Source organism: Haliotis rubra, unplaced genomic scaffold (genome assembly GCF_003918875.1).
Source record: "Haliotis rubra isolate DU_JTF1 unplaced genomic scaffold, ASM391887v1 Scf733, whole genome shotgun sequence".
Lineage (NCBI taxonomy): Eukaryota > Metazoa > Mollusca > Gastropoda > Lepetellida > Haliotidae > Haliotis > Haliotis rubra.
Window position 1 is genome coordinate 347,046 of NW_025767450.1, and position 21,976 is coordinate 369,021.

General features: G+C 42.2%; 1 protein-coding gene across 1 annotated transcript; it reads right to left on the minus strand.

Moving 5' to 3' along the window:
* Nucleotides 1–1,802: 1,802 nt before the first annotated feature.
* Nucleotides 1,803–19,344, minus strand: LOC124259699 (pyruvate dehydrogenase phosphatase regulatory subunit, mitochondrial-like). Its single transcript, XM_046693889.1, has 20 exons — nt 18,538–19,344; nt 16,114–16,244; nt 15,801–15,882; nt 14,991–15,086; nt 14,537–14,619; nt 13,440–13,561; nt 13,008–13,122; nt 12,677–12,829; nt 11,724–11,848; nt 10,911–11,103; nt 9,295–9,453; nt 8,782–8,927; nt 7,624–7,772; nt 7,120–7,327; nt 6,539–6,628; nt 6,104–6,283; nt 4,410–4,774; nt 3,726–3,790; nt 2,201–2,389; nt 1,803–1,987 (listed from the first exon to the last, which is right to left on the minus strand). Exons 1-20 carry the CDS (start codon nt 18,819–18,821, stop codon nt 1,803–1,805), a joined length of 3,120 nt encoding a protein of 1,039 aa, XP_046549845.1. The 5' UTR covers nt 18,822–19,344.
* Between the last annotated feature and the right edge of the window lie 2,632 nt (nt 19,345–21,976).

The following is a 21,976-nucleotide window of genomic DNA, read 5'->3' on the forward strand; positions in this document are numbered from 1 at the left end:
TATACGCCCTGATGCTGATATCGGCTATATCCTTAAGGTGGATTTAGAATACCCTTCTCATTTGCATGATCTCCACAATGACTATCCCTTAGCCCCTGAACCCATGGTAGTCACACATGACATGCTTTCTGAACACTCTCAGAAACTGAAAGAGGAACTAAAACTGAAGGGTAAACCCGTGAGGAAACTGGTTCCCAATTTGTTCAACAAACAAAACTATGTAATGAGCTATAGGAATTTACAATTTTATTTGAATCGTGGCATGGTTCTATCCAAAATCCACAGAGCTATTCAATTCAAACAGTCTCCCTGGCTCAAACCGTTCATTGACTTCAATACAGAGAAGAGAAAACAAGCTAAAAATGAAAAGGAAAAAGCCTTTTTAAACTGTTAAATAATTCTTGTTTTGGTCGTTCCATGATGAACGTCTCAGAAAGCTTTGTGCCAAGCCCACTTTTGATGCTTTTAAATTTTTTAACCCAGACTTGGCAGCAGTTCAATTGAAAATAGTCACCCTGACCCTAAAACAACCTGTATATGCAGGCTTTTCTATCTTGGACCTCTCAAAGCTAGTGATGTATGACTTTCACTACAATTTCATCAAGCCTAAATATGGGGAGAAATCATTGCTATGCTTCACAGACACCGACTCCTTATGTTACAAAATTGAAACCCCTGATGTGTATGCTGACATAGGAGAACATATGCATCTGTTTGATTCCAGCAATTATAAACCACTACACCCCCTCTATTCCAAAAGCAATGCCAAAGTCTTGGCCAAGTTCAAGGACGAGATAGGAGGTTGTATAATGGAAGAGTTCATTGGGCTCCGGCCCAAACTGTATTCATTCTCTTTTGAACAAGAAGTTAAAAAGGATAAAAATGAAAAAGAACATGAGAATGATACAATTAAATTTGTTATTGCAGATGAGCAGAAAGCTGGTTCCCAAAACTGTCATAAAAAGACAGCTGAGACATGAACTTTACAAGCAGTGTCAAAACACAATTTCAACATGTCATGAATCAAATCAGGAGCGATGAACATCAACTGTATACAAAAAAAACCTCCATCAATAAAATAAGTCTCTCCCCTTTTGATGACAAGCGTTATGTTTTAAAGGATGGGATCCATACACTAGCCCTTAGGCACTATAGAATCCATTCAGTGACAAAAAGATCGTGAAGGATATCTGTATTGCTAACCTACATAACATCTAGCCCATACAGCAACTATGATGTTTGCCTGGAACTGGAGTATGTAAATATGGGACGCAAGTTTGCTTTGATTAACAAGTGTAAGATTGTCATATTTGCTCATGTATAGTTTGATTTTATAGAAAATATTTTGTGTTTTAAAATGCTGGCATAATGACTGTGTAAAGCCAAACATGCCTCTCTATCTGTTTTCATGTTATAACCGTCTTCATGTGAATAAATACTTGTATGAATGCATGTCCATTGACCATTATGATTTATGATGTAAATAGATTGCATATGAAGGTTGGCTTTGAACCTGTCATGATTCTCATGTTGTGTTATTCATGAAATAAAAGGTGTTGACTTAACTCTGCGAGTTTGTTTTATCTTTGAGAAGCAAAGTTTCTCCGTATCAAGTGAAGCTGATTGGTGACAGAACATATAAATCAACCATATACTGTTATTTTACATCCTTTATTACACATGTACATGAGTATACATGGTATAAGGTTATACATACACATAAATACAGTGTGCATACAATTAATACAATACAGACATCATATATCTATATAATACATAGATGCAAATTTGTGTAGAAGAGTTCACAGTTCATCATTATCTGTATCATCATGCTCAGACATGTCAACAAGTTCTAAATCTTCAGCCTGGCTCAAGTCCACATGAGAGTGAATATCATTAACGATAGGTTTCATCCACTGAGTGATTTTAGCATCCATTTCTTTGGGGTCCATGTCAGGGTCCAGGGCTGTGATGTCTCCAATATAGGCTTGAAGATGGGTCCATATCCAAAATAGCTGGCATAATGAACGGCTATCGCAAGTCTGTTAAGAAAAGTAGTTTGCCAGCATTTCTTCAATTTCTTTTCAATCCATCTTTGCTTCTTTCCTTTATCCTCAAAGTCCTTCCTTCCAGGCTTTCAAAGTTTATTCCCACATGTATTCAAGGCCTTTCACTTCTCTCTCTCTATCAACTTTAGTACCTGTCTCTACTGGACGCAGGATATCATTCTTAGTATCATCAGCTGCATCCACCTTAGCTCGCTTCTGCAGAGGCTCCACATCATTTTCCGGGCACCAGGTCATCACATGACGATGAAGGTCATGGTTGTTTTCGTCTTCTGAGGCCACAGTATTCTCAACCAGCTTGGAGATGTTATCTCTCTCAGTGTCTGGAGTCAAATGATTAGGTGGTTCAGGTTGCTCCCCTTTTATAGATGTGCTCCCTGCCTCATTGTGTTTTGATTCTGGTGTGGGATTTGCTATGTCTTCTATTATCCCTGAGGCCGAGGGTACGTCAGCTTTAGTTAGTATATTAGGTTGTAATCTCTCTAATTCAAGAGTGGTAGGTCGTAGATCAACAGTCAGATTGCCATAGAGCTTTTGCATAGCTGTCTCATAGACTGACATAAACCTATCTACATTGTTTGGGTAGGTACGTTTGGCAAACAATTGGACTGGTAGTCTATCCACAGGTGAATTGAATAGAGTCACATAGTGAGAATTCAGAGCTATGTCACGTGACTGTTTCCCTCGTGGAAACAGATTTTGTAATAGTAGGAAGATAATGACATTCTTATGATGAGAGGTTCGAGTAAATAGCTGAGAAATGCGTTTGACATCCTTAGCTTCAGACATCATGTCATCCAACACAATCATGTTGTTATTTCTGGCATCTAAGAAGGTGGGGCGGTGGGGTAGCCTAATGGTTAAAGCGTTGGCTCGTCACGCCGAAGACCCGGGTTCGAATCCCCACATGGGCACAATGTGTGAAGCCCATTTCTGGTGTCCCCCCGCAGTGATGTTGCTGGGCATAAAACCAAACTCAGTCAGTCAGTCAGTCTAAGAAGGTATCGTCAAGTACATTGTAAGGAATTCCTTTCACAAACTTCACATGGTGTAACTGTTCACTGATCACCTGTTACAGGGGCTGCCATTGGGTATAGCACCAGATAATGTGATTAGGTGCTGGCTGTATACATCCCTTCATGAGAAGGTTGCATATAAACATAGATTTTCCACTGCCAGTAGGGCCCACAACAACTGCATTAGAGGGGATGGTAAACTTGAAATGTTCTTTATCAGTGAATTGGTTGTTGTTTTGCTGGTTATACATTTGAGTTATTCGGCGGTGGTGGTAATTGCGGCAGCGGCTGTAATTGCCTCTGCGGCAGTGGCGGCGGTGGCGGATTTTCATAATCATTAATGTGTTTATATCTCCTGTGTCTCAGCATAACATCTTTTCTTGAAAACCGTCTCTGACAATCTGGACATGTTGCTTCCATGGTTGTTCTGTATCCAATTAGAAGTGGATGACATCTATCCTTATTTATACACCCTGGAGGTCCTGCTCTGGGATCCAGCTGTTGAATTTCTTAGGATAACCCATCCATTTAACATACACCTCTTTTCGACCAGCTCTCTTTCTCTTCTTCAAGACTTTCTCTACACGCCACATGGTGTCTGCAGTCTTATAGACTTTCTGAAGTTCATTCGCATAAAAAGTACCTGTGATTGGATCCTTAGCCAGGTCCTTGACTTTATAGACTGGTATCCCATCCCTGTAGTATCGTCTGCTAACAATAAAGATTTCCTACGTCTACGTCCTACGTCTATCTCCTGATAGTCAAGTTGAAAGACATGTCTCAAATGTGACAGTCACCCTACTTTGAATTTAAAGGCTTTCCTTCTGGTTTCATTCATCTTCTCTGCTTTGGATTTGCCTTGTTTGATCAGTGGGTTAATGTACTGTGCTTTCGACAGATTCATTGTTTGCGTTGATATCAATGTGTGAATGTTCATTCAGCGATCTGTGAGGTCTCTGGTTATAATCTTTCACCAAGTCTTGCAAAACATCAATATAATGGTATGATTGTTTGTAAGTAAAGTATCTGTACATACTCGCCTTGGCATAAGATGCTTTGGTTTCATTCTGAGTGACATAGTAGGTAATACCCTTGTTTGCTAAATATGATCTCACTTTCTTGTTATGAGCTGTGGAAGAGTAGCAAGAGAAAATATCTTCTTCATAGCCTTAATGATGGTGTCTGGTGTTATATTTTTAAGGGGTTCCGCCCATAGAAATCGTGTGAATACATTGATAGCGATCAATAAGTATTTCACACTGTCATTGTCCGAAGCTATTTTCCTGTTTACATACATACAATCACGTTCGGTCTATGACAATCTCACTGTGACATGGCCAACTTATGGGTGTAGATACCAGCCTTAGCAGAGAACCGCTTCCCACCAATGTCAATCTGATAGTGTGCGTCTTTCTCCATCACAAATTTGTTTATGTTTTTCTTCAGTTTGGGATTGCCGCCGTCGTCAAAGTCGCTGACGTATCCGAGACACACCATCCGGTCCAGCGTGAAGCCGTATCCGCAGGTGGTGGTGACCCCTGCAAACACCCCATTGCGGTACACGGGCTCACCACCCCACGGCCACAGGTCACGGTTCACGTCAAAGTCTTCCAGCAGGAACTGTACAAACTTCTTCTTGATGCCGTTCTCCTTCTGTTCCTTGAGGGCTTCTCGGCCAATGAAATCGCCTTTCTGTTGACATAAATAGCCATTATTTACTTACCCAGGGTTAAACATCACAATAAATAAAACAGTTGAACGCGTCTGTAATTAAGGTAATAAAGGTAATTCAGGTAAGCTTGCAGTACAGTACACTGCCCAATTCATTATTAGCCAGGGTCCTCATTAATTAATGTAAAGACCCCCGAAAGTAGATATTGGGCTTCCCTGAATGCTTAGTTCGGTATGTCAAGGCCACACCCTGCTAATGTCACAGTCCTTGAAATACGAACGTTGACAAGCCTGCTTTGGGTTAAAACATACAACTCTTATGCTGGATCTGCCCAAAAGCAAAACCAGGACGGTTGTCGCAGACGTTGGTTGGGGTCGGGCTGTGGAACTGAGATATTAGCTAAGATAAAATAATCAATAGAGACATATTGAATACACATGAAAAAACATAAAATATCTTTGAGATGACCCCTTATGCCTGTGGGCAGCACGTGCATTTCACGGTCCGTCGTCATACCTGGCTGAGCGACCTAATTTACATCTATAGTCTGATCTATTGTTTCCAGCAGCTATTCGTATTTTTTCTAAGTTTTGCCCGATTTTACGAGTAAACATGCTTTCCTGGATATCCTTTTACGCATCCAACTGAACGCCCAGTTAGGCCGATGTGGGTTATTTCGACATATGCTATTTGAAATTGTGTAAATTTTAGTGATGCAGAGTAAAAGCCTAAAAACAGTGTTTTTCTCTTCTATTTCCGACAGTACTGTAGCCACAAATCTATACAGAATCAATCAACACGGCTGCCATGACTCAGCACCTGACAAACTTCTGTCACAGAATCAGCCCTACATGTAGACACTGTAGCTCACCTCTACACGGCTGCCATGACTCACAGCACCAGCCACAAATCTATCACGGACTCATCCTTACATGTAGGCACTGTAGCTCACTTCTACACGGCAGTCAAGACTCAGCACCAGCCTCAAACCTATCCCAGACTCAGCTCCACATGTAGGGACCTTAGCTCACCTCTACACAGCTGCCATGACTCACACCACCAGCCACAAACCTATCACAAAATCAGCTCTACATGTAGGGACTGTAGCTCACCTCTACACAGCTGCCATGACTCACACCACCAGCCACAAACCTATCACAAAATCAGCTCTACATGTAGGTACTGTAGCTCACCTCTACACGTCTGCCATGACTCACAGCATCAGCCACAAGCCAATCACAGAATCAGCTCTACATGTAGGCACTGTAGCTCACCTCTACACGGCTGCCATGACTCACAGCACCAGCCACAAACCCATTACAGAATCAGCCCTAGGCACTGTAGCTCACCTCAAGGTTTACACGGAACTCCCGGCCACACTCCATGGGGGTTGTCAGAGCATTCAGGTCCAGGCCCCAGTACGCGAAGAACTTCTCCATGCGTAGGTGTCGCATGGCGTAGTACCCTGCATTCCTCACTCCGTAATCAATCCCAGACTGCATCAGTGTGTCGTAAGTGTGGATGGCGAACTGGAAAAATAGTTTCAGAAATAGGATAGCGACAGCTAGCAGGGTCAGAATCTCAGGATGTTTGTGTTATGACTTGTGAGCCAACTACCGTAAAAGGCAAGTACTGTAGTACTGTATCGTAGTGTTAAACCTACACTTTCCTTTATTTATAGCTAAAACAAACATCCACCCATCAAAAAAGAACATGTTATTATATTGAGTGTTGTTCTGGCTCGTTAGGCTCAAAAGTTACAAAACGAGAGATACAAAGCTTACATCGGATGGGATGTAGAGTATAAATCCATCCTCCCCAGAATGTGTCAGTCTCATGGCGATGATGCCGCTGGCGTAGCCGACGTCGATAACCTGCCAACAACAGCTAACGATATACACAACTGCTACATCAAGGATCAAGTATCGGCTGAGAGGCAAGACTGGACAGCAGTTGTAAGAACGGTAAAGGATAGCTGAATCAACCATGGACTTTGTCTGAATCTAAGTCATGTTCAAGGCCAACTTGCAAATATTGCAAAATTTCTGATAAAATATTACTTTTCCTAGTCAATACAGAATTGAAACATACATCTGTGCATGGATGGGCCCCTCATGTATCGTATCACTGGGTTCATTCCGCAGTGGATCAATAGATCGATAAATCATGATCCCTCCACCATCAAGTACATTTCAAAGATTCATGCGTGTCATCCTATCCTAATTACATACACTGTTGTTAATGTCAATTACTGGAGACAGACCATAATCACGCAGATGGATTATTGCGGCATTAAACAATATCCAGCCAAACTAACAACTTCACAACACTTTGACCTAATTACAAGTATTCAGAAGATACCTACTTTACTAGTCATCGCCTTGAACTCGTTTTTGTCAGTGGGTGTGTCAGACACATCGGCGAGGAGATGCTGGGCGTGAGGACCAATCATGTTGATCCCGGAGTACATTGACGTCACATCCTCCACCTGCACAGAGCCATCTGGTGGCAGGTGGCGACGTAACCATGTCAACGCCCGGGTCTGTAGTGTAGATGGGCAGATCATGAAGAAACTGACAACCGTGAAGGACGTAATCAGAGTTTGTTGGGCAGCCATCAAGGGGTAAGTGAGACTGTCACACAGTGTACAGTGATGGAGTGATATAATATTGCCTTTAACAAGCTCCAACGCAAGTCTAGATCGTCTTAATTATGTACAATCTATGACTGAGTTCTTCGAGTGTATTTGAAGATAGACAATCAAATTTTGATATTTTTACAACTTGAAAGCCTCTATAGTGTCACACCCTGACATAAAATTCATGGTCGTAAATCGCCATCACTGACTTGAACACTTTCCTCCTCTAACCTGTTTTCCTCCACCCGGACTATACTGCAGTCGTTCTCGAAGCCTCCTCGCTCATTCTGCATCCCAGTGTGGACGATGTTGCCGATGTCCTGGTCGATGTCGTTGGAACACAGATACTGCAAGACGTCCACTGCCTCTCCACCTGCAGACTACACACAGGTCAACAGTATAGGGAGATGTTTAACCCCAGTAGTAAACCAAACTAGTCCTCCAGACTGGACACAGGTCAACAGTATAGGGAGATGTTTAACCCCAGTAGTGAACCAAACTAGTCCACCAGACTGGACACAGGTCAACAGTATAGAGAGATGTGCAACCAGAGTAGTGTACCAAACTAGTCCACCAGACTGGACACAGGTCAACAGTATAGGGAGATGTGTAACCCCAGTAGTGTACCAAACTAGTCCACCAGACTGGACACAGGTCAACAGTATAGAGAGATGTGCAACCAGAGTAGTGTACCAAAATAGTCCTCCTGACTGGACACAGGTCAACTGTATAGAGAGATGTGTAACCCCAGTAGTGTACCAAACTAGTCCTCCTGACTGGACACAGGTCAACAGTATAGGGAGATGTGTAACCCCAGTAGTGTACCAAACTAGTCCTCCAGACTGGACACAGGTCAACAGTATAGGGAGATGTGTAACCCCAGTAGTGAACCAAAGTAGTCCTCCAGACTGGACACAGGTCAACTGTATAGAGAGATGTGTAACCCCAGTAGTGTACCAAACTAGTCCTCCTGACAGGACACAGGTCAACAGTATAGGGAGATGTGTAACCCCAGTAGTGTACCAAACTAGTCCTCCAGACTGGACACAGGTCAACAGTATAGGGAGATGTGTAACCCCAGTAGTGTACCAAACTAGTCCTCCTGACTGGACACAGGTCAACAGTATAGGGAGATGGATAAGCCCAGTAGTTTACCAACCCTTTCTCTTGACCATAACGTCAATCCAAACCATGTGAAGATGTAACTCCACACACATACAACACTTCATGTATCCCTGTTTGTAACACAGACTGGTTCCTGACACTATAATTTAGAGAATCTATCGCCCTTTTGTTCAACATAAGAAGACGAAGACAGGGAAATATCTGCCCTTTGATGGTTTCTGTATTCCTTTCAGAAAAGTAAAGCATGTGCATCCAATGAGCTACCTTGATGACAAACTTGGCGAATGAGGACATGTCGATGAGACAGACCCTCTCCTTGCACGCCCAGTACTCATCCTGGACGCTGTCCAACCATGTCGGCTTCCCAAAAGTCCCTCGGTGACTGATGGTGTCGGAGTCAATGTCCTCATCTGGAACACAGATATACTTAAGTATCATATTATTTTTCTCTACTGCCTATATAGTCAAGCATATTGTGGGTAGTTTTATTTGTTTTCACCTGCCTGATGTCCTGCTAGTTGAGGTTGAAGAGTGGAAACACAAAACAATGTGAGTGTCCTACATGGACCTGATGCAGCACGCAGAGACATAATGCTCTATATAGATGGTAGTTTATAGTTTCCTTCATTACTGACTGTTTCTGCAAATGTGTGAATAATCTTTATCTTCCAAATGCATCGCCAGGTTCTGTCATTGTGCCCATAACGTCTGCAAATGTTTCACATAACACGGTAAGAAAATCTTTTGTCACTTTCTGTAATGTTGTGGGTTAATTACCTTGTCCGAGTCTGGAAAACCACACAGCTCTCTCATAGGCCATGGTTTCCGTGAAGTACCCCCCGGCCACCTCCAGCCGCGTGTGGAGGGGGGATGTCCGCAGTCGCCGACCTATCTTAAACTCGGACTGTCGGGGGTAGTTGAGTTTTAACTGGGCACCTGGGGACATACAACGTCAACATGAACGTCTGGTATTGACACAACGCGACACTTATCCAACAACGTCATCATCTTCCTCATGGCTATCTGGTGAAGAAAAGGTTTGTAGTTTTACACTATCATCACATAATATTAATGATGCCAAATTTGTTTTCTGACACCTGCGTAACCATGGTAATTTTAATCAGTCTTGTACAGATCTTTATTCATTGTTCCCGCTGCCAAGTGATGATAACCCATCACCAGTTATGTACCATTACATACAGTGACGGACAAAAGTTTGTGACAGTGATATAACTGATGCCAGACAACTGTGTTTGCCACATGAAGCAGGCATACAAGCCGCCAGCAACTCCATCCCTGTGTATGTGCAGGTATACCAGCATCGTGAAGGATCCTGCTGCCTTCCAAGCCACGGCTTCATATGTTTCTTAGTGACTCCGATACTTCAACATACCTAAACACAGGCTTATGCCAGTCAAAGCAATAAGATCAACAAAGTGTCTTCCATACCTAAACATAGACCTACGACAGTCCAAGTACTAAGGTTGTTTTGTTCAACGTCACCATCGGCCTCTTTCCACAAAGTTATCTTAGCACTATGGGTATCTTCCATCCTTTAACTGACATAAGTTTGAAGAGAGCTAGAATCATCATAGTGCTAAAACACTGAACATATTTTAAATTGGAACTTAATATATATATTTTGGTCTTGTGCATTTTTATGATGGTATTAATGAAACTCTAAGCTTGGTGTGTTTTGAGATGCATCTGTAGATAAGTGAACTTGGCAGGACTCAGGCCTTAACAAGGGGATCTGTACGGAGTTCCTCACTGTTGTGAAAAATAGGGGAGGTAACTCATTTTGCTGACCATGCAGCCACAAGTTCCGTACGTAGAGTGTATTGCTCACTCCCAAAAACATTGTAAAGCTTTGTGGAGTATGGAATATTGATACTGAGAGGTAGAAATGGATTCTTTTCACATTTCAGTGATCTCTTTTCACCAACAACAATTCTTGAAAAGTTTTTCATATGTCTCCTTTCTTCATACTTGGCAAGACGGATTAAGGACTACATTTTACATATGAAACGGAAATTTAACATTTTAAGTATTGAAATCGGATCTTGAAGCCCTTAGAGCAGATACTACTACGATATTTATTTGTTTTCACATCCGGAAAATGCACAGGGCAGATACAATGTATTGGCCTCAAATTTCTGTTTACAAAGCGTTTTGGCTCACAAAGTAGAACACATGTTGCAAGGGTGCTTGAAGTGAAAGGATATCATTTATTTTCCCTAAACAATTCCCTAAACAATTAAACCTATTTTAAAATTTCATCTTTCGGAGCTCTAACAAGAATGAAGAATAAATCCAGATCCCAGTAATTTATCGTGGTGAGTCATTTGTTCATTGTTGACAGTGGCTGTGCCACAGAATGAAACAAGGATTACCTAGGACCTCCTTGACTCGATCTCGCAGGAAGCGCCTGTTGTTATGGAGACCAGCAAAGCGTCGGACATCGTGTGCCCACATGTCAACGCTTGGCTCCCCATCCAAGATCCATTCCGTCAGGTACTTGCCAATAGCGCCAGCTCCAACAATACCCCGGGAGTTCATTCCTGCTGCCACGAAGTAGTTTGCCACCTGCAACACGACAGTCAACAAAGGCTGGTCAACACGCTGATCAACATGCCAGCCAATGTGCTGGAGAGTCAACACATTTGTATACATGCCGGTCAAACCTCCAGGTAATAAATCAGTCAACATATTGTTGACCATGTCAGTCAACAAACCAGTGAACCAATCAGACAGCGTATAAACAGTTGCCAGTCAACTCTCAGGTCATAACAAGTATCGATACAACAGTGGAACGCCCGTTAACACACTGGACCAGACTCCTCTCAACATTTGTTAAAACTGTAGAAGAAATTGGCACATATACTCTTACACTTTGCATGGAAACTGAAAGACAAAATGAAATGAAATAATTCGAATGCTATGTGGTGAAAATAACCTATCACTTTTTCCCTGTAGTGAAATAAGCAAGTTACTAATGCACACACTGGTAAAGTGTTCCTGTGTCATTTACTGTAATATATTGATGCTATTTCGTTTCGCTATTGATCCAAAATTTATAATGTATATTCGATGTGCTTCGATGTGTAAAAACTCATGGCCTGTCCAGAACAAGAATATAAGGAACCGAAGCCCATCCACGTGTTATGTTATTACTGACGTCCACAGCCTCGAGAAAATACATTTACCTCGGCCGATTCTCCAAGGATCCAGTTGGAGTCGGGTGTGAAACTCTCCGGGCCGTTAAAGAGCTGCCTCACTTCCGCCTTCTCAATGCAAGGCATCCGGAACAGGATCTCATCCATTAGAACCTCTACAAACAACACAGAATCACTGTTGTAATATACAGGAACACTGTTGTAATATACAGAAACACTGTTGTAATAGACAGGAAAGTCACGCTCGAAGCTGTGGCTCTGAGTATGACAATCCATGCACTGACCTGACCCCACAGCTGCTCCAGTAAACTGTGTTACTGTCATTATAGTGTAGAAAATGTAGCAGAACTGATCCTGCTTATGATTACGAGAACGTAAGCGACCGGTGGATATTGTCGAAACATGAAGTTAGAAACTGATTGGGGATTGGGGATTGGGGATTGTTACATTACATTGGGATCCGATTTGGGGATTATGTTTTAAAACAAATCATATTTAGAGTATCGAAAACAATGTTCTTAAGATACCCAGGGGATTCGAATCATCATCATCAGTTCAACCTGGAAGAGGAAGAGCTTTGAGGACCGTTCACTATCTCGGATAAGTTTGACAGATCTGATTTTTCGAGGGTTGACGTTTGCAAGCAGGGAAGAGCTTCAGGACCGTTTGACTATCTCCGAGGGTGCCCGGCACACGTCGAGGATGGATAAGTATAGTTACCAGGACGCTGAAGTTCCAAATTCCAAATGTGTAAAAGAAATGCATAATAAGAGTGCAATCTGCAAAGGAAAAATCCCGAATGTGAACAAAAAATTCATATTCGGTTTCGAATCCCGAATGTGAAATAAAAATTCAGATTCGGGATTCGAATCCCGAATCTCCAATCCCGAATCCGTTTCTAACTTCATCTTGCTTCCTATTGTATTGTTATACAAACATGTTTAGGGTCGCTGTGTAGAGTCCTGTACACAGGAGATACTCACGGAAGTGGTCCCAATCTTCTGGCAGCGATTGGAACTCAAACTTATCTGGAATACCATGCGTGAACACTGGCTTGCCCACCGGCTCGAATCCCCCAACCATAATACCACCATTCCATTCCCGGAAGGTGGTGTAGCCATCAAAGTCTCGAATAACTGAAACAGGAAACACTCGAAGCAGCCCGTACACCCAGGCAGAATCAGCGATATATACATACCAAGATAAGTATCTAGTAAACAATGACACCTTCAATACGCTTGGTGACAATGTAGTGACCTTACTAGTGAAATATGTAACGTACTGTAACAAAGTGTCTGGTTACAGCTCTCCTACCTGGCATGTTGCTGGGGACACCTTCAATAGGCTTGGTGACAATGTAGAAGTGTTCACAGGAGTGTAAGGGAACCTTCACTTCCGGGGATGACTTCTTGCCAATCTCATGAGCCCACTGCAGCAGACAACAGTCATCGTTTAGTTTGAACTCATATCCTGCAGAGGAATCAAGACCACCCATGGCCAAAAAATATATATAAGTTATGGCGTGGAAAGACTGAACGCTGCCCGTTTGAGATGGAGGAGTCAGTGAGTCAGTGTACACTAGGCCAGGAAAATCAAGGTGTTCGGCATGACAAGCCAACACTGTACAAACACGCTCCTCCCCCAGCATCTCTGTCCTGAAAGATCTGCTATGACAGGAGTTCATCAGATGTAGATCTTCACAAGCAAAGACACATCCAAACATTGTGATACCTAGGTAAAACCAACCTGTCCCCCACAGTTCACGAAGTATTCACAGTTGATTGTACCAAAGGTAGTTTCCACAGCATAGACTCGGTCGTTTTTGGTGAGAATTTTGTCAAGTTGCACACCCTCCATCACCTTCACTCCTGGAACACACAACACCAAGCTACTGAAGCTCGCCTTCTTGCGTGACTATACATAAAGTACAGAAGTATAATTTGTTCAGTCCTTTTATGTATTAAATAAATATGGTAGAGATTCCAGGTGAGAAATGATTCTCATTACCTTAATCAGCAACCCCAGACTTGTCAGACTTAGTCACTTTGTTGTATTTGTACTCTGATGACAGTGGATGTTGCACTTGGTCAAACAGTATCATTCACAACGTACTTTCCCCGTCTCGATTACATGTCAGTCGCCAGTACATAGGTGGAATGTTCCTACTTTTAGTGTGAAACACTAATATTAAATATTGTATAACTATACAGGCTACTCAAGGTTATATTGTTTCGCTTTCATTAGTGGCTTCAAGAGTTGTATGATACCAAGGGAGTTGAGATTGACATCCGGTGATCGAGGGAAAATGTATGTGTGTATGTATGTATGTATGCATGCATGCATGCATGTATGTATGTATGTATGTATGTATGTATGTATGTTTGTATGTAGTATGTATGTATGTGTGCATATATGTATGTATGTATGTATGTATGTATGCATGCATGTATGCATGTATGCATGTATGTATGTATGTGTGTGTGTATGTATGTAAGTATGTATGTATGTATGTGTGTGTGTGTGTGTGTGTGTATGTATGTATGTATGTATGTATGCATGCCTGGATATGAACAAAATGTCTGACACTTTGTTCGTTGTACGAAACACGATACTTTCAGAAAATCTGAATGACCAAACAAAGATGAAACATGACAATTACAGAGTTCAAAATTAAAATAAATGTGATATTCAGAGACAACCGAATCTGAGGACAAATGACATTCCTTAGACTATTACCACCTTCACCCTGAAGCCGACGGCATCATCCATTTTGTGGACTCGCCAACAAAGTAATAAGAAACAGGCATTTCTGACATGTAAATGTGCCTTATTTGAACACGAACCTTTCTGTTTTGCCAGTCTACTCAGCACCATGGCAACATCTGGGGCGGTTGTGACGCCATCTTCTGGAATCCACAAGCCTCCCCTGCACAGTACCAGCCAGTGATAAGACGACAAACATTCTATACCATGTGGACTATGTGATGTTCCACTAGTTATGTAAGAAACCTCAGTGAAATTGGAATGGTCTCTGGACGTTTTTTCGGTATCACAAACCTAGGGATATATGCATGGATGTGGTGCTTCACACAAAGGGTCATCATTGCTACAAAAACTTCATCAGCACTAACACGTCACGGTGTACATTGAGCTGAACACCCCTAATCTTGGACAGATTACATACAATATAGATTTCACCACTAGGTCATCATGGCGTACAAGAGGGTTGATGTCCAGTACTAACACTTCACGGTGTACATTGAGCTGAACACCCCTTATCTTGGACAGATTAAATACAATGTAGATCTCACCACTAGGTCATCATGGCGTACAAGAGGGTTGATGTCGGCGATCTCTGACGGACTCACAATGTGGGATTCCACACCACCATATCTGTACAGGAAGAAGATGAGTCTCAGAGTGACATTTGTGACCTGTTTGATTCTCCTCCGACACAATACCTCTCTGTATGGACATCTGATAATCTTTCCACAGAAGTTGGGGACAAATAAAACCTTAGTGAACTCTCCCTGAACAGTCTACATGAAGGGAGACCTTGAGTGTTTCATATACCAAAACACATTGACCATATTTCATATGAAACTCTTTTCATAATCGAAAGAATTCTCTTTGAACAAATGCTAGAAGCACAGTCTAGTGTAAATTCTGACTCCATAGTATTCAAAACCCTCAAGGGTGCCAAGTTGGCATCCAGCTGTTTTATGATCTACACATATTAGACTTATAAAATCAGCAATAAAATACTGTGGGACCTAAAATGCAAGGTTAGGACTGAAAATTGCTTTTAGCTACTGGACTAATGTGGTTATGAATGATTATTAAATGGTGAGGATACCAGATGCCCGCACAGGATTGGCGTATCTAGTCCCACTCGTGGTACCTGTCATAAACACATCCAAAGGCAAGGCAATTGTTAACCTGATAAAACACAGGAACACATGGTACAAGTCACAGGAAAAATTAGCATAATATTTACACTGATGCATCAAATTTGGAAGTGTCCATGAAAAACAAAACACAGATTCATAGGTACAGTTGTCAGTTACTCTACGGGATCTGGGTCACACGCCTTCAGATAAGTCTAACCTGCTGATGGCTTGTTTCCGTCTGAGGTCTATCATGCGGTCTTTGGTCCGAGCCAAGGAAATACTGCCACACTGTTTCCACCCTGTACAAAACACAAGCGGTTTACAATGAGATGCCAAATCCCTTGCTCAGTAACCAATATCGGTTCTTTCTTTTTTCAGAGAATCCACTGTTTTCCGCTATAAACTCAACTTTACTTTACTGCCAAATACCCTATCTAGTAACCAATAATTGTTTTCGTCTGTCCAGAGTCTCGTTGTTGGCTCCACTGATCTGTACTGTGTTCCAGAAGCTGACCATGTTGACCACTCACCCAGGCCGTGTCCCTCTTCCTCCAGCCTCCTGTACAGATTCCTGCTGTAGTTCATCAGCTTCATTTCCGTCAGACTGGACCGAACACAGCCGATCATTCCCACAGAGTGCCACGTTGTTCCACATGTCAGACTGTTGACAGAGTAATGTTTACTTGACTGTTTACCATCATAATTCATACATGGAAATACCTCAACAGGTTACATTTTCTTATTGTTCACCCAACAACACACACAGACACAGACAAACATAAACAGACAAAACCACAGACACAAAGAGACAAAGATACACAAATAGGCCACACACAACGAAGAACGAAGAAACAGACACACAACAAAGACACAGACACACAACAAAGACACAGACACACAGCTGAGAAACAGACACACAACTGAGAAACAGATACATGACACACAACTGAGACACAGACACACAACTGAGACACAGACACACAACTGAGACACAGACACACAACTGAGACACAGACACACAACTGAGACACAGACACACAACTGAGACACAGACACACAACTGAGACACAGACACACAACTGAGACACAGACACACAACTGAGACACAGACACACAACTGAGACACAGACACACAACTGAGACACAGACACACAACTGAGACACAGACACACAACTGAGACACAGACACACACCTGAGAAACAGACACACAACAAAACACAGACACAAGTGAGACAAAGATACACAACTGAGACACAGACACACACACACAGACACAGACAGACACACAACTGAGACACAGACACAGACACCTAACTGAGACACAGACGCACCACTGAGAAACAGACACACAACAAAGACACAGACACACAACTGAGACACAGACTGAGAAACACACACAAGACACAACTGAGACACCTAACTGAGACACAGACACACAAATGAGACACAGACACACAACTGAGACACAGACACACAACTGAGACACAGACACACAGCTGAGACACAGACACACAACTGAGACACAGACACACAACTGAGACACAGACACACAACTGAGACACAGACACACAACTGAGACACAGACACACTGTAGTATCCTGGTAAGAAAGAGGAACACTATTTACGGTCTCCCTTTAATTTGCGAGCTGATTTCAAGTAACCACGTCAGATTCTTGTTCCCTGCTTGTAGGAATCGTCACAAGTATCGAAAGTACATGAATCTGTACTTAACAGAGAAAGGATGTTCCCAAATAACATTTTGGATTTGACCACTTTCTAAAAGCCATTGTGTAATCATAGCTTCGTCAATTGGAGCCGTGCCAATTAACACTTGTCAGAGGGTACACACAGTAAACGATCCAGCGTATCAGTTGCCAGACATCCATGTTGGTGGAAGCCATGTTGGCCGAGTGTATTAGATCTGTGACTTTGTGTGCTGGTCGTTAGATCCCTTACACTGACAGTGTGGGATGAGACACAACACCCAGGTACTAGAACATGGACCCTACGGAGAAAGTATAATCATGACTACTTTCTGCAAGGCATTATGTATGTACCGCATAGAGGAGGTATATAATTCACTTATAACTATTGCATTTCTGCTGACTGTCAGAATTACCTCACTTTGAAATAGAAAAAGTGTAAAACTCAACACCCAAATACTCACACCCTGCCTAACCCTGCCACAGCCATCCCACCACCCCTGTCACTCTTCTTCAAGTAAATCCGACCCGTGAAGGTCCGGGTTAGAATTGACCTTCAGTAACCCATGTTTGTCGTAAGAGGCGACTAACGGGATCGGGTGGTCAGGCAATCTTGGCACCCACATTCTGACAATGATTCTGATGTAACATATCTTGAATTTGAGAAAAGACTCTCTCAGTAATGTACCAATTTTAGTTGAGTTGTGGTTGAGCCCACCATCTTAAACTGCCCACGCCCAATGTCAGTGATCTAACTGAGTTCACAACGGCTTTCACGGAAATGGATAGTCCGTGCCATTGTGATAACTTACAAGTGTAAGTTGGCACGGCTCTCAAGGTCGAAGCTACGATTTGTTAGTTGGTTGTTTAACGCCGTCCTCAGCAATATTCCAGCTATATGGCGACGGTCTGTAAATGATCGAGTTGGAACCAGACAATCCAGTGATCAGCAGCATCAGCATCGATCTTTGCAACTGGGATATGATGACTTCGAAGCTATGAATACACAATGCCATTTAGAAAACGCTCAGATGTAATATTTGGGATTACATTTTGTCCGTAAAATACAGATTCTTGTACCTATCAGGCACCTAATCATGTACACAATAAATACAGAGACACTGAGCTTCCACACAACACAGACGCATCCACAGTAAATGCACGCAATACATACAAGTTCACTGTAACCTTGCACAAAAGACAGACACGGTCACACAACACAGACGGGAGATATGTACTGTGAGACCCACCTTCCCTGTTCCAGCAACACCACGTCCGTCACACCCCGCTCTGCCAGGTGATAGACGACGGAGGCCCCCACCACGCCTCCGCCACACACCACCACCCTCGCCTGCTGGGGTAGTGACGACACACCTGTGCTGTATGTTCTCCTGTCAAGTGTCCCACTGCTCAGACCTCTGTACTGCCTCATGCAACACTCCACTGATCGGTTCCTGTTTGTGGATATAGGGACCCATGTTCTTGTCAGTGAATAACATCTGGACAGAGCGCCTTGATACATGTTTATATTCATCAGTTCGCCACTCCACCTTACAGCTGTGCTCGGCACTTTCCCCTCAGAAAAAGGTCTGCTCGTGTGAGATCATTCATTGCATAAATCCACTATCTGATATGACCCATTTCATCTGCCTGATGAATAAATTAAACCTGTTGATGCTTGTTTGCTTTTTGAACATCTGTCCTGACATGGAGGTTAAGCAGTAACACAACAATTGAAGGCCTGTTAAACTATGCTGTGGGTGTCCAATGCTCTAACATTGACGTGTCATACTGTGTTGTGGGTGTATAAGCCTCTAACATTGACGTGTTATACTGTCTTGTTGGTGTCCAAGGCTCTAATATCGACGTGTCATTCTGTGCTGTGGGTGTCCAAGGCTCTAACATTGACGTGTCATACTGTTTTGTTGTTAGTTTAGGCTCTAACATTGACGTGTTATACTGTGTTGTGGTTAGCCTAGATTCTAACATTGACGTGTTATACTGTGTTGTGGTTAGTCTAGACTCTAACATTGAAGTGTCATACTGTGCTGTGGGTGTCCAAGGCTCTACCATTGACGTGTTATACTGAGCTGTGGGTGTCCAAGGCTCTAACATTGACGTGTCATACTGTGTTGTGGTTGTCGTAGGTTCTAACATTGACGTGTCATACTGTGTTGTGGTTGTCGAAGACTCTAATATCGACTTGTCATACTGTGCTGTGGGTGTCCAAGGTTCTAACATTGACGTGTCTTACTTTGCTATACGTGTCCAAGGCTCTAACATTGACGTGTTAGACTGTGTTCTAGTTAGTCTAGGCTCTAACTTTTACCTGTTATACTGTCTTGTGGGTGTCCAAGGCTCTAACATTGACGTGTCATACTGTGTTGTGGGTGTCCAAGGCTTTACCATTGACGTGTTATACTTTGTTGTGGGTGTCCAAGGCTCTACCATTGACGTGTTATACTGTGTTGTGTGTGTGTAAGGCTCTAGCATCGACGTGTTATACTGAGCTGTGGGTGTCCAAGGCTTTAACATTGACGTGTCATACTGTGTTGTGGTTGTCGTAGGCTCTAATATCGACTTGTCATACTGTGCTGTGGGTGTCCAAGGCTCTAACATTGACGTGTCTTACTTTGCTATACGTGTCCAAGGCTCTAACATTGACATGTCATACTGTGTTGTAGTTAGTCTAGGCTCTAACGTTGACGTGTCATACTGTGTTGTGTTTAGTCTAGGCTCTAACATTGACGTGTCATACTGTGTTGTGGTTAGTCTAGACTCTAACATTAACGAGTCATGCTGTATTGTGGGTGTCCAAGGCTCTAACATTGACGTGTCATACTGTACTGTGGGTGTCCAAGGCTCTGACATTGACGTGTCATACTGTGCTGTACGTGTCAAAGGCTCTAACATTGCCTGGTTATATTGTGTTTCTAGGCGCTAACATATTGAGCGTTTATAATGTGGCTTGAGTTTCCTAGTTTAATATAAATTGTATGTGTCCTAGGTTGGGGCATAACAGTATTATATTGTGTTGTGGGTGTCCTAGGTTGAAGCTTCACAGTGTTATATTGTGTTGAACATTATCATTCCAGTCCTGAGCGTATGATGAAAGACCAACGATGGAAAACAACTCAGAAGTATTTAAAAGAAATCCAAAGAAAACATTCTTGATCAGCATAGTTTTCTGTGAGACTGAAATTGCTAGCGTGATCATCCTTTTAATTACGAGTCTACCGTAGTCTATAATGCATCGATCCGACCACTGAATGTGAATATGAATGCTTATTAGTAAATTCATCAGCATGTACTGTTTTTCTACAGTGTGTGCCAATCAATATTCCTTCATTGTCAAGCTGTCTAGTTGAATGCATAAATTATCTGTTTGTGCATGTCAATGAATCTAAGCGTAGTACAGTAATATGTCACAGAGCTCATAGGATTAGACATAGCAAATGTAAGCGGTACATCACTATCATAGACAAGTGAGATAAGCATGTAATCTGTCTTGATCCTAGTACATTAAACGTCACAATGATCCCGAAAACTATTCTGTCATTACTTAACAACATGGACACAGACAGTACTAGCTCCACTACGTGAGGACCTAGGGTCGGACAAATATAGCCCATCATCTGAATCTGTTCCTGGGCAGATTCTTGTAACTCACTAAGTCTCGTTAGTCTCTGAGATGGACACTCTAGTTCGTAGATCAAAGTTAAGAACATGTCTATTGGATCCGCTTTTGTAAGAATATTTTTATGTTTCCGAAACATTTCTCTTGTTCCATCCTGTTGTAATCAGCTGTTGTCATACCTCTTGAAGAAGCCATCACTTGATTATCAGCTATCACAGAATTAGAGACCGTCTCAAATCTACGTTCCATGTCAGATATACTGGAAGCGGTAGAAACATCAGAGACTGTTGCTCATCTGATATAGTTAGATGTTCGAGTACCAGACAGCATTCCTGTCAGCCCCTAGCGCAGAGAGAACTTTGAACTTTGAATCCGGAAATCTACAAACAGGCAGTCAATCTTCGCTATCATTTCTGAACTAGAGATTGTAGTATAAGCATATTGCCAACTGAAGAAGAACACCTTTTATGGACAGACAACTTCTTTATTGCAGTGGATGCGACGTTTGGGTGTAGATCCTAACACCGTTATCAAGCAATGATACACGACATATGCACTAGGGGAAGTATATACAACAAATACAACAAAGAAGTATTGTATATATTTATATACAACAAAGAAGTATTGTATATATTTATATACAACAAAGAAGTATTGTATATATTTATATACAACAAAGAAGTATTGTATATATTTATATACAACAAAGAAGTATTGTATATATTTATATACAACAAAGAAGTATTGTATATATTTATATACAACAAAGAAGTTGTCTATCAATAACAAGTGTTCCTCTTCATCATACCAGCTTCTAAATGCCACTTAAGGGAGATGTTGCCAACTGTACAATATCCCTTCAAAAGCCTGTCTGACATTCTGGAAGATTGTTCTATATTTCACGGCCTGTTTCAACCTGGCATATAGAACTTTCTCAAACACCTTGCCTCACATATGAAAGTTCTGTAACGTGTCCATGTCACTGGCAACTCTGTTTTTGTTTTCTGTATGCGCCATGATAGAGTTAGTCATGAGGAAACCACGGGCTCACT

What these genes read in the sequence shown, in the direction of transcription:
- LOC124259699 (XM_046693889.1), bottom strand. Translation starts at nt 18,821, where the DNA reads ATGAATATAAACATGTATCAAGGCGCTCTGTCCAGATGTTATTCACTG. An exon ending in CTAGTGGTGAGATCTACATT is followed by an intron (nt 14,620 to 14,990) that starts GTATTTAATCTG and finishes GGTACTGTGCAG; the next exon opens with GGGAGGCTTGTGGATTCCAG. An exon ending in AGAAGATTGGGACCACTTCC is followed by an intron (nt 11,849 to 12,676) that starts GTGAGTATCTCC and finishes TGTTGTTTGTAG; the next exon opens with AGGTTCTAATGGATGAGATC.